General features: G+C 30.6%; 1 protein-coding gene across 2 annotated transcripts in view; it reads right to left on the reverse strand.

Annotated features, from left to right (window-relative positions):
• The window catches only part of Mp (collagen XV/XVIII-type protein multiplexin), a 1,718,393-nt gene that overhangs the window by 109,796 nt on the left and 1,594,437 nt on the right, over nt 1-14,160 (reverse strand). For both annotated transcript variants that reach the window (XM_075369827.1, XM_075369826.1), the window contains one exon: nt 1,732-1,843. In XM_075369827.1, coding sequence (XP_075225942.1) covers nt 1,732-1,843 — 112 coding nt within the window. The remainder of the gene's footprint in view (nt 1-1,731; nt 1,844-14,160) is intronic.

The raw sequence follows: 14,160 nt of genomic DNA on the forward strand, positions 1-14,160 counted from the left end.
TAAATGGAATAATTATGTCGTTTTTATTTTAAAATATTGAATAATGATAAAACTATGAAGAATATATTCTTTTGAATCAAATTTACTATATAAAAATAAAATTATATGAGGGTCATTCTATAATTAAAGAGATAAATGGGTGTATAAAAATTATTATTCACTGATAATGAACTAATGCTACTTTTCAACATAATCCCTGGCTACATTTGAGTGTTTGTCCCATATTTCTTATTCCAGTAATAAAGAATTTTTCACTTGTGTCTAAACTGTTCTTGTACCACATTCTCGAGCTGTTCATTGTTGCCAAACTGTCCTACATAAAAAATCTATGAGAGGACAAAACAAACAAAAATCTGAAAGTGTGAGATGGGGATAAGATAGACGAGGCATAACCTACTGACCCGACTTTTGATTAGCTTTAAATTTCTTTTGAGAAGTACGGGGGTGGAAATTATCAAAGAAAATTATGCCTTTTGAGAAAAAACCAGGACATTTAATCCTTATTGTTCTTCCAAATAATCCTAATAGATTGAGCCATTATAGTCCCCAAACACTGATAGCATAATTTTGCTGACTGATATGTAGGTTTTATTCTGGCGGGCAAACTCATAATTTTCATTCTATCTTCTGGCTTTGGATTCCAACTCAAAATGGTGAAACCAAGTTTTTCACAAGTTATTACATAATAAAAAAAAAAACAATCATTACCTTTCGCTAAGTTCCATACAAATTTGAATTTGGATATCTTTGTGATTTTGAGTTGACCGTCATGGAATCCATCTTGAATATGTTTTGCAGTAAATTAGCTTATCATCGATACTGGAATTATCCAAATATCATAACGGTATTGATACTTAAACTACAAATTTCAGCTATCCACAAAATTTTTATCTTTCTCCTTGTGAATAAGGCCATTAATGTGATTTTTCAAAGCATTAATCCAAAACTTCCATCGGTCTTTTATTACAATGAAACTCTGTGATACTTGTTCTACCTGATTTAAACTGTTCAATCCACTTATATATTTGAACAGTTAATACGCTCTTTTACCATTCTGTTTTAACATCCCCATAAGTGAATTTCAGCTGGTTTTACACCTTCAGAAAATAAAAATATTTTTTACAGCACGATGCTCTTCCACAGTACATATTTCAAGTGGAGTCGACATTTGAAATAAATAATAGAGGTTGTAATAATGGGAATTGTTTTCCAACAGCTGATATTTTCTGTGCTAGGAGTACCAACTTGAACGTTAGAGAGTTTCAGTGTATTCTATCGAATAGTTTTTCCACTCTTGTCATTTGTCTCTTTAATTATTAAATGACTGTTGTATATAGAGTCATTCTTTCTTCATCTTTGTTTGACAAACAAATAAGATAGATTGAAAATCGATCGTGTGTCATAAATATAGATTAAATACATAGAGATCATATAATTTACCTGTTTATTATGAATTTAAAGTAATTCTCATTTGCTTAGTGTATACGTTCAGAATCACTAGTATATATAAGACACACTTATTTCATAAGACATAATTTCTAAGATAGAGATAGAGCAAACAACATAACATCTTAGATTATGGTCTAGAATAGTGCTGAAATTGTCATAAAGAGGGTGGTTTTGTAATATTCAATAGTTTTGTTAGTTGTGAAGTTGTAGACAGTTGTCACAATTTTGGACATTCTACTGTAAACTGCTGAAACTGATTTGTTAATGATAATCTAAACTTACCACTGTCCAAATCAGGTGGAGGTGGTGGGGGATGTGGCATAGGTAAACTTCCTCTATCATCACCACTACCGATATTATACGGAGTACTTTCTCCACTTTCTTCTTGATCGATCTGCAACAGTCAAATACATTGTTAATTAAAGAAAATACATATATTATTAATAAAAATAATAACGGATTTCAAAATAAAATAGGGTAATTTTTTATCGTCCATAATTTTTATTTTTAAGAATGAATTTAAAATAAACTGAAATAATTGTAAGTAATTATGAAAAAAGTAGAAAAAACATCAGAAATTAAATACAATTACACAATATGATATTCTTGTTTGATTACCAAAAAGTGTCTGTGGTTCGTGATTTTTTGTCAGTGACATTCTAAATTCATTCATAATTTTTTTTCTCTGGAGTAGTGTAATAAAATGGGAAATAATTGTCAGTAAACTGTTATCAAAACTAGGAATTCAGTTAAAAAATTATAAACAAAACACTAAATGCTCATTCAGTTCATTAGTAGTTACAATGAAATAGTAAAATATAGCCGTAAAAAAAAACAACCCTCTTACGAAACATTATAAAAAATATGTTATCTGTATTTTATAAGTACAAAATAAAAATTGATATAATCTGTCAATGAGCAGTTCTAAACAAAAGTCAAAAGGATAACTTACATTATAGAATGTATTACCCAAATGTTTCGCCTAGTTTTGCTATCGCATTTTCTTTAGACCTCTACATAAATTAAGATATGATAAAATTAAAGTTTTAAGGTTTATCTCAAGGTTATTCTTGAGATAGAATTAAATTAGGGTAACCTAACATTAAGAATTTAACTTTTAATTTCTGCTTAAAATGCTCATAGCTAAGTTATATTTTTTTGCTACATTTTATAAATTATTGATAACCTTTTTTTATAGTTTGTAAGAATGATTTTTAATACTTTTTTTATTTATGTCATTTTACATTATAGTATGGGTTATGAGCACAAGTTTGGTTATTTTATTACAATAATCTTAGGATCGGTATTCTATATATTTATTTTTTAATATTGTAAAATAAATGCCTAAAATATATTAAAAATGTCAACATGGATTGTAAGTATATGTAACTGTTAAATATTTTTAGAAAAAAAAAAAAAAAACATTAATCATCAATATTTTTAAGTAACAAAATAAATATTAATTTAAGTATATACAACATAAAGAAAGTATAAAGAAACAAAGAAGATATTTATTTTCAATTACACCATTTATTTAAACAATCTTTTTTCTTTTTTCTTAATTTTGTCTACCTCATCGCATGTAGACTGACCTAAAAACAATACATAATAATGAGGAATAATAAAGTGTGATTTTAAAATCAAACATTATTTAAGATGAAGGTGACGCTCAAGTATATAAATGACCTTGACAACAAAGAAACCGATATGTGTTGAGGATCTTGCCTAACTAATAAATTAACGGCGCTTTTATTCTTCTTATGTAATCACAATAGAAATGATTATTGCAACAGAATAAATGGAAAATTTTGTACGAAATAATATTATAAATATTGTTAAAGATTTAAGTTTTACATTTCTGTAATAAATATTATTCTGTTTTATTGATGTATAAAAAAGGTGCAAACCAGAACTTATTTTTATTTTTTGAAAGGGCAGCCGCTGTTCCTTATTTTATGTCTATCACAAAGACTGAATCTTGTATTACAAGGTACGTAAACAGTAATAAGAAAGAAAAAATGGATTATGAGTAGGGATGTAAAAGATATATGAGTATTGTGTTATAACATTTCAAACATACTTCCGTCTTTCTCATATTATCTCAAACCTTACCTACCAGTTTACAAATTTCCATTAACTTAGCTTTCAGTAACATCCAATCCTACTTTTGAAACACGTAAACATAAACATGAAAAAACCATCCAGATATAAAATAACAGCGAGTTCTGCTAATGGAAAATATTTTATAACAATTTTAATAATAAAAACTTTTTTACTGCTGAAGAATGACTAAAAAGTTGTTAAATAAAAATTTCCTCAGTAGCAAACACTACATAAATGTGGTGTGTAAATGAGAATGAATATTTATTTTTCATAAATTCAGTTGTCTTTTATTATTCTTTTTTTTGGTCAGTAATATTTCGTAATTCCTTAATTACGTAATATCTTCTTAACATGAAAAATCATTCCTCTCCAATTATTAATAACAGCCAGTTTTTATATGTATTTTGGTGTTAAGAGTGCAGTTCATCACGTCTATTCGATGTTATTAGTTCATTGATGAACTTTTTTTTTCTATTTAGCCTCCCGAAATCACCGTAAAGTATTACTTCAGAGGATGAATGAGGATAATATGTATGAATGTAAGTGAAGTGTAGTCTTGTACAGTCTCAGGTCGACCATTCCTGAGATGTGTGGTTAATTGAAACCCAACCACCAAACAACACTGGTATCCACAATATAGTAATGAAATCCGTATAAAAGTAACTGGCTTTACTAAGATTTGAACGTTGGAATTCTCGACTTCGAAATCAGCTGATTTGCGAAGACGCGTTCACCACTAGACCAACCCGATGGACCTAAAGTAAGACTTCTTTTCAATACAAGAATGTAATGAAAAATTATTGTTTGACTGATTCTGCTGCAAATTTACAGAAAAAAATGTACTGTTTATATCCCAGAGGTCCGTTCGTGTTGAATGGAGTTTCAATTAGTTAATATTCCTTAATTATAATAAATTTTCTAAAAATATTTCTCTACCTTTTATTTTTCAATTTAAGCTAAATAAGAACTATTAAAATCATGCAAAATTTTCAAAAAATAATTACATTTAACTATATAATACTCTACTCGACTAATCTACGAAGGTAATTATTTTCATAGAAAAGGGAAATTATCAAAGTTATGTTGGTATTACTGGTTGGTAGTTAGAGTTCTGGCTAGAGTTTTTGATGGCATTATGAATTGTATGTAAGAAAAAGCGCGGTAAATTTTATGGTTCATGGAATCTATTGTTATTCTTTATTATAAATTTACCCAAATGTACGCATCGTTAGCTTCAATAAATAGGTTAATATTATATTAGCCTTGTTTATATTATTAACTTAAACTAAGAAAAGAATAACGAGTAATATTTTCTAGAAGGCTACGCATTAACGAAGGAAATGTCGAGTTTATTTCGACTGTTTTTCTTAAAGAGCCCAAAGAGATCAGTTGTCTGGATAGTTTGAAGTATGGCATTTCTAAATCCACTCTACATGTTTTTACACGGAAGAGATTACGTCTACATGCATACAAACCTCAATTACATTACGAAATTAAATTGAATGATCGACCAACATGTGTCATATTTTATAATGTTAATGTTAAGCGAGATAGATAATGATGAAAATTTCTTAAAATTTCTTTTTTTCATGAAAGACGAGCGAGCATTAACAGCTATGGTCATCATTAGCCTGGTAGAAATTGGTAGCGTATGAAAAGATCTCATGACTGAACGGGTTTTGAAACCGGAACCTTTACATGAAATGGCGAAACGTTACCTACTCAGCATCGGAGGTCAGCTTAAAACATCTTATATTCAAAGATAAAGTAACTTTTACATCAGTGGTTTTGTGAATTAGCATAACTACCAAATTTTAGAATCAGATCAAGTAAACGAGGTATCTGAATTTGATTGAATTTCAGCGAAATTGCATATCTGCAGTAGACAGTTATATAAAATGATGGGTTTAAAATCGCCCCAAATGCTTGATTTGCTGGATATTTAATTTAACGCATTGTAACTGATTAAAATAATTTTCTTGTTACACAGATAATAAGGTATGTTTAAAATGTTCGGTATTAGTAAAGTATGCATCATCGCTATTAATTGTGAAATATTTTAGCTTAGAAAACCATTTCCCATCATATTAGTAAAGTATGCATCATCGCTATTAATTGTGAAATATTTTAGCTTAGAAAACCATTTCCCATCAATTATTAACCACTCTAAGATATAGCCGATCTGAATAGAGATAGACTGCGATTTAGTAGATCACCTATGAGAAACCCACCGGGTTGGTCTAGTGGTGAACGCGTCTTCCCAAATCAGCTGATTTGGAAGACGAGAGTTCCAGCGTTCAAGTCCTAGTAAAGTCAGTTATTTTAACACGGATTTGAATACTAGATCGTGGATACCGGTGTTCTTTGGTGGTTGGGTTTCAATTAACCACACATCTCAGGAATGGTCGAACTGAGACTATACAAGACTACACTTCATTTACACGCATACATATCATCCTCATTCATCCTCTGAAGTATTATCTGAAAGGTAGTTACCGGAGGCTAAACAGAAAAAAAAGATCACCTATGAGAACTGCCGAGGAGTTGACTGCGTTGGGGTTCAATTTAACGGGTTCCTGGGAATGAAACTGGACGGAAACCTGTCCACCCCGATGTCTGAAATTGCCCTGTATAAGGGAGAGGCCTTCCGCCTTCGAACAGCTCGCAGAGTATGGACGTCAGTCAATAGAATCCGTACTTACCATGGAAGACTCACTTTACAAATGGGGTAAGACGTCGTCTCCAAGTTGCGGTTGGGGAGCCGATAAGCAAACTGTCCGCTATATAGTTGTGGAATGTCTAAACAGGGCCTACGGAGGAAACTTCGATGACTTTCTAATGGTGACAGACGCTGCAATTGAATGTGTTTTAAAACTGAATGTGTTTTTGTAATTTTAGTATTTACTGTTCGTCTAACTGGACAATAATAATTCTTTTTTACTCTTTTTATAATTTTAAATCTGTTTAGCTTTTATAATTCTCTAATTTTTTTTGTCTATCTTAATATAAATTGTGAAATCACGTGCATGTGCCATACGATAAATAATTAACCACAGCCAATTCTTTCATGTGTTTCAGTGTTAGCGTTCAATAGCCGTACTGTTCATCACGTCTATTCATGTTCTGGCCTATGGATGGATCTAAGGCAATAGACTTCTCTACAATAAAAGATTTAGTGAAAAAATATTGTGCGACTGATTCTGTTACAAATTTAAAGAAAAAATGTACTGTTCATTCTTCAGAGGTTATTTCGGGTTAAATGGGGTTCCAGTTAGTCAATACGGTATTTATCACAGTAAACAGGCAATCGCAAAAATCTTGTCAACGAATACTATACGAATTAAAGGTAAAAACTTACCGAGTTACTTTGATTCAGGAAATTAAGGAGTATGATTAGAACGACCCTAAATCATTTTGTGAATTTTTTCTTGGTACAATGAAGAAGATATATCGGATCATTTTCTCTTTTAAACTTGATGTGAAATGGCTATTTAACGAGTTAAGTAGATTTGCAAAATACACGATGCTGATCTACGGAAAACGTCTACAAACTTCAAATGAAACTTCTTCATGGTCTGATAGTTTCGAACGTAGTGTGCGGTATCGGGAATACATTTATTGACCGATATTTTTTGAAAATACCGTGAGTACTGATGGGTACTTTCGTCTCTTCCAGTGAATTTGTGCTTCAATATGAATTCATGTTTGCCACATATCTAGCAAACTCTAGCCTTCGTATATGATGCTTTTACAGGAGAAAAGAGTAAATATTTATGGTCATCCGTTTACCAGATTCATCGCCTTACATTTTTATCTTTGGGGCTCGCTGAAATTGAAGGTCTACACAAACATCCCTGTAAATTCGAGGAATTAAAGAGTACTAATCAACGGAAGATTGCCAGCATCTCCAAAGAAGAGATAAGAAAAGTGTTTCTTAAAATTATACGGTTTGCATAAAAAAATATTGCTGCTCAGGGAAGACGTTTCGAAAACTATCTTTAAAGTTTTAAATAAGAAAATTAATTAATAAATCTTTAATAAAACTTTATTTTCTTAGCCTACGCTGTTTCATAGCTGTTCAAACTTACCACAATTTAAAAAAATAAAATTAATTATAATTAAGTTGTAAAGTAGGATAATTAAAATGTTATTATTAAAAAATTATGAAACATAATTAAAATAATTTCAGTCATCGACTTTAACCAATGAAAAATGTTTAAATGCTAACTTAAACAGTCGAATCATTCACGTAAATTAAACAGCCACTAAAGAAAGAATATCGTAGAATCTCGGGCTGGTTTTAAATGTGCTACTCTGTAGAGACGTTGTAGAACGATTTTTGATGATGGAAAAACTTGTTACAGGCTAGCAATTATTTAGAAATGCTTGCTTTTCAATAACTTAATGAAGAATACGGTGAAGTTTTGTATCGACAGATTTAAGCACCACCAAACTTTCGCTTGAAGTTAGAAATAAGCTTACATAACTAAAGGTTTACTAATCGGTGGATTGGTAGAGGAGAACCTAATTTTTGGCCACGATGAATATAAGCTATTTTTATTCGAACCATGAAAAGAAGTATTTATGTTAAAAAAATAAATTTTTTAATTTCTTCAAATAAATTGTTACCAAAGCATGAATACTGTGATTATTTTTCGAAAATCCATAATTTTTTTATTCTTAGGTATAACAAAATCATAAGTTAGTGGGTTATTTTATTAGTAATAAATGTATGAATATTAAAGAAGTAATTAACCTATGATATTCTCAAAGCGATTCAAATAGTCTGCAACTTCAACTTAAAATTAGAATATTAAGTTTAACAATCTGTTAGTAAACTTTACCAATTTCATAGAAAGTTAATTTTAACATGAAATAGTTTTGTATTAAATTTCTTTAATAAGCTTAATAAAAATTGGTTTAAAACTACATAAAAAAAATTCTATTCATTTAACGTTCGTATGCATTTTGAAAAAAAAAATTGATGAGTACACCACATGACTTCCTGGTTCACCTATAAAATTTACACATTAAACATATACACATTTTTAAACGTACATAAAAGTTTATTTCACTGAAAACTTCTGATTTTTTTTCCATTGATATAATTGAATTATTATTTATTGTATTTTTTTTTACAATCAGAGGTTAATAATTTTAATAAATCAATATATTTAAATAAAAAAAAAAAAAGGTAAAATAAAAGGAAATTAAGTCGCATTCGAACTAATGTGAATCGATTTTGATAACCCTTTGCAAGATCCAAATATTTCATTAATTAAAATTTTATTTGGCTATAACTCTAGAACCAATGAAAATAAGGACTACTTACGATATGTCGTTGAAAAGCTATCACTGGGGGCTTTAAAAAAAAAAAAATATATTTCCGATTATAATACTTCCTTCTACTTGTACAAGGAAGTAAAAATTATAGTTTATAAATGTTACGTGATCAAAATAATTTACGTACTGCTTTACTTACTCGTATAAACCGATTCATAAAATATTATCTAAATTGTTTTTAATATATATATGTATATATATATATATATATATATATATATATTGTCATTCTTATTAGCAGAGTCATTAATATAACAACGTATTATATATATGTAATACGAGTAATTAAATTAATACGTTGAAAAAAATGTCAAGGCTTAAAACAACTTCTTTTTTTGCTGAAGATTTAATGTTACTAAATACTTCCACAATTTTTTTTTTTGGGCTGGAATTATTTTAGATTTTTACTTCCTTGTACGAAGTAAAGGAAGTATTGTGATCGTAAAAATTTCGGTTTGAAAATTTCAGTAGAAATATCCATTTTGACCATCCTTGAATTCACATTGACTAGTTTCGACGTGACTTAAGTACGTACGTACGTTGTATTTTGCATAACTCAAAAATGATTAGCCGTTGAATGTTGAAATTTTGGATTTAGGATTGTTGGAAAATCCAGTTGTGCAACTCCAATTCTGATTGCAACCGACTCGACCAAAAGTGCCCAAAAATCCAAAAAATTGAATTTTAAACTTTTTCTTAACTGCAGTAATAAGCTTTTCAACTGTTCAACACTTTTCAACGATGTATCATAAGTGGTACTTATTTTCATTAGTTCCAGAGTTATAGCGAATTAAAATTTGATTAATGAAATATTAGGATCTTACAAGAGGAAGGCACATCGCTTCGAAGCCGATTTCATTCCATTTTTATTTTTCTAATTTAATTTGTTACGGGGGCTTCAATCGCTCCGGCCGGCGGACTCAGCAGGAGGAACCGACCCAGTGTGGGATCGCTCGGGGAGAACCGCCTCGGCCGCGCCGGCAAAGGACGACCGACGCCGACCCGACACTACGGGGCTCTGGGGGCCACCACTACCACGCTGTAGTGGGGACTCAACTGCCACTGAGATGATGCCCGGTCTGACTTCAATGGACGAGCCCCGCGACTCCCCGACTTCGCCGGAGACCAGCTTCTGAACCCAACAGCTCTTCTCAGAGCTAACGCAAAAACGGCCCTTCTCAGGGCCACCACAAAGTTATGAATTACGAGCCGTCGAAATCATTCGATGACAACAGCCCTTCTCAGGGCTACCATAAGGTTATTAATTATAACGAGCTGTCGAAGCAAATCGACGACAAGAACGGCCCTTTTCAGGGCTACCATAAGGTTATTAAGTGCCACGTGCCGTCGAAGCCATTCGGCGACAAATTATATTGATTTATTAATAATTATTAACCTCTGATTGTAAAAAACGTTTTTACAATAAATAATAATTCAATAATAGTAATAATAAAAAAAATGAAAAAAAATCAGAAGTTATTAGTGAAATAAAGTTTTATGCACTTTTAAAAATGTGTATATGCAATTAAATAGGCGTACAAGGAAGTCATGCACTGTCCACAACAGATTTTTTATTATAGCCGAAGTTCCGCATAATCTAATACAGTATGCATCTTAACAACACATGTAGGCTATTTGCTATAAACGTTTTTTAGTAATAATTTTAAAAAAGTTACACGTTTCAAGATTTTTGATTCGCATCACCAAATTAAAATTAAAAATATCGATTCAGAAATGAAATAGATTTTTGTTCGACGGTAGCAAATTGTCATAAAAAAAAAACAAACACTAAATCCAAACTGCGAATAGAAATCTTGTGAAATATATTTCTGGTTAAAAACGGATTTGTGATGTAAGTATTATTTTTTTAAACAATTTCTTAAATATATAAATAAAACATTGTGTAGGTTTTTTAAGATGGTCGAAGATTGATGTAAACCACGCCTACGAACCTGAATCAAAATCTATTAATCTCAAATTAACAAAAATAAAGATTATATCATTTTTTTGGGTATGTAATGAGATAAGATTAAATTCAAATTAAAAAAAGAAAACAATTACTCAAACTTCGTAAAAATTGAACAAATCTACGAAACGGTCTCTTCTAAATATTTTGAAGAATCAATTCGCAATTTTGTTTTCTTATAGTTATAATAAAAATACTGCTGGACGTATATTAAATTTTTAAATGTTTCATAAAAGAAATCTACGAAAATTTTCCTTTGGTCTAGCTAGGATAAATTTTGAAATTTCTTTTACACAAACGATTGTTATTAAAAAAAATACAAAAATCATTTTTGTTACTTTTTCAAGTTAGGGTTTGTGAATGTTTATTAAAGTATAAAGGAATTTTTGTAACATTTTCCAGTAGAGCGAATACAACAATTTTTTTTTGTTGTAATTTACACCCATTGTGGTGGGTATGCGATTAAATGTAAACAAACTTTATAGAAATATTTTCATATGCATAAATAACTTTTTATTAAAACCACGATTACCATGGTAGAACGAAATTAGTTGGTCTGAAACACAAACAAAAACTTTTTTATTTATTTTATTATGTATATATCATACAATATTTGTATAATATCATATAAAGAAATTTAACTGGAAATTTTCCGTTTGGATGAATAAGGCTGTTTAATCTAATATCCAACCTCTCAGAATTATATGGTTCAATCTTACATTTCAAAAACACTTTTTTAATTAAATTTTTTATTTATACTATCTTGTTTAGTCACATGTAAGGCAAAAAATTCTTTAAAATCATTTTCTTAGTTAATTCATAAATCCATGATCACGTAGATAGGGTTGGTTTAGACATCATTTTAATGAAAATAATAACAATTTTTAAAAATGTATAAATATTACTTTTTAATACAGTTAGTAAAATATATATATTAGTAAAGTTATTCAATTTTTTTTTTTGTCTTCAGTCATTTGACTGGTTTGATGCAGCTCTCCAAGATTCCCTATCTAGTGCTAGTCGTTTCATTTCAGTATATCCTCTACATCCTACATCCCTAACAATTTGTTTTACATATTCCAAACTTGGCCTGCCTACACAATTTTTTCCTTCTACCTGTCCTTCCAATATTAAAGCGACTATTCCAGGATGCCTTAGTATGTGGCCTATAAGCTGTCTCTTCTTTTAACTATATTTTTCCAAATGCTTCTTTCTACATCTATTTGCCGCAATACCTCTTCATTTGTCACTTTATCCACCGTCTGATTTTTAACATTCTCCTATAGCACCACATTTCAAAAGCTTCTAATCTTTTCTTCTCAGATACTCCGATTGTCCAAGCTTCACTTCCATATAAAGCGACACTCCAAACATATAATTTCAAAAGTTTTTTCCTGACATTTAAATTAATTTTTGATGTTAACAAATTATATTTCTTACTGAAGGCTCGTTTCGCTTGTGCTATTCGGCATTTTATATCGCTCCTGCTTCGTCCATCTTTAGTAATTCTACTTCCCAAATAACAAAATTCTTCTACCTCCATAATCTTTTCTCCTCCTATTTTCACATTCAGTGGTCCATCTTTGTTATTTCTACTACATTTCATTACTTTTGTTTTGTTCTTGTTTATTTTCATGCGATAGTTCTTGCGTAGGACTTCATCTATGCCGTTCATTGTTTCTTCTAAATCTTTTTTACTCTCGGCTAGAATTACTATATCATCAGCAAATCGTAGCATCTTTATCTTTTCACCTTGTACTGTTACTCCGAATCTAAATTGTTCTTTAACATCATTAACTGCTAGTTCCATGTAAAGATTAAAAAGTAACGGAGATAGGGAACATCCTTGTCGGACTCCCTTTCTTATTACGGCTTCTTTCTTATGTTCTTCAATTGTTACTGTTGCTGTTTGGTTTCTGTACATGTTAGCAATTGTTCTTCTATCTCTGTATTTGAACCCTAATTTTTTTAAAATGCTGAACATTTTATTCCAGTCTACGTTATCGAATGCCTTTTCTAGGTCTATAAACGCCAAGTATGTTGGTTTGTTTTTCTTTAATCTTCCTTCTACTATTAATCTGAGGCCTAAAATTGCTTCCCTTGTCCCTAAACTTTTCCTGAAACCAAATTGGTCTTCTCCTAACACTTCTTCCACTCTCCTCTCAATTCTTCTGTATAGAATTCTAGTTAAGATTTTTGATGCATGACTAGTTAAACTAATTGTTCTATATTCTTCACATTTATCTGCCCCTGCTTTCTTTGGTATCATTACTATAACACTTTTTTTGAAGTCTGACGGAAATTCCCCCTTTTAATAAATATTACACACCAGTTTGTATAATCTATCAATCGCTTCCTCACCTGCACTGCGCAGTAATTCTACAGGTATTCCGTCTATTCCAGGAGCCTTTCTGCCATTTAAATCTTTTAATGCTCTCTTAAATTCAGATCTCAGTATTGTTTCTCCCATTTCATCCTCCTCAACTTCCTCTTCTTCCTCTATAACACCATTTTCTAATTCATTTCCTCCGTATAACTCTTCAATATATTCCACCCATCTATCGACTTTACCTTTCGTATTATATATTGGTGTACCATCTTTGTTTAACACATTATTACATTTTAATTTATGTACCCCAAAATTTTCCTTAACTTTCCTGTATGCTCCGTCTATTTTACCAATATTCATTTCCCTTTCCACTTCTGAACACTTTTCTTTAATCCACTCTTCTTTCACCAGTTTGCACTTCCTGTTTATAGCATTTCTTAATTGCCGATAGTTCCTTTTACTTTCTTCATCACTAGCATTCTTATATTTTCTACGTTCATCCATCAGCTGCAATATATCGTCTGAAACCCAAGGTTTTCTACCAGTTCTCTTTATTCCGCCTAAGTTTGCTTCTGCTGATTTAAGAATTTCCTTTTTAACATTCTCCCATTCTTCTTCTACATTTTCTACCTTATCTTTTTTACTCAGACCTCTTGCGATGTCCTCCTCAAAAATCTTCTTTACCTCCTCTTCCTCAAGCTTCTCTAAATTCCACCGATTCATCTGACACCTTTTCTTCAGGTTTTTAAACCCCAATCTACATTTCATTATCACCAAATTATGGTCGCTATCAATGTCTGCTCCAGGGTAAGTTTTGCAGTCAACGAGTTGATTTCTAAATCTTTGCTTAACCATGATATAATATATCTGATATCTTGCAGTATCGCCTGGCTTTTTCCAAGTGTATATTCTTCTATTATGATTTTTAAATTGGGTGTTGGCAATTACTAAATTATACTTCGTGCAAAAC

The sequence above is a fragment of the Lycorma delicatula genome, chromosome 6 (assembly GCF_047948215.1).
Source record: "Lycorma delicatula isolate Av1 chromosome 6, ASM4794821v1, whole genome shotgun sequence".
Lineage (NCBI taxonomy): Eukaryota > Metazoa > Arthropoda > Insecta > Hemiptera > Fulgoridae > Lycorma > Lycorma delicatula.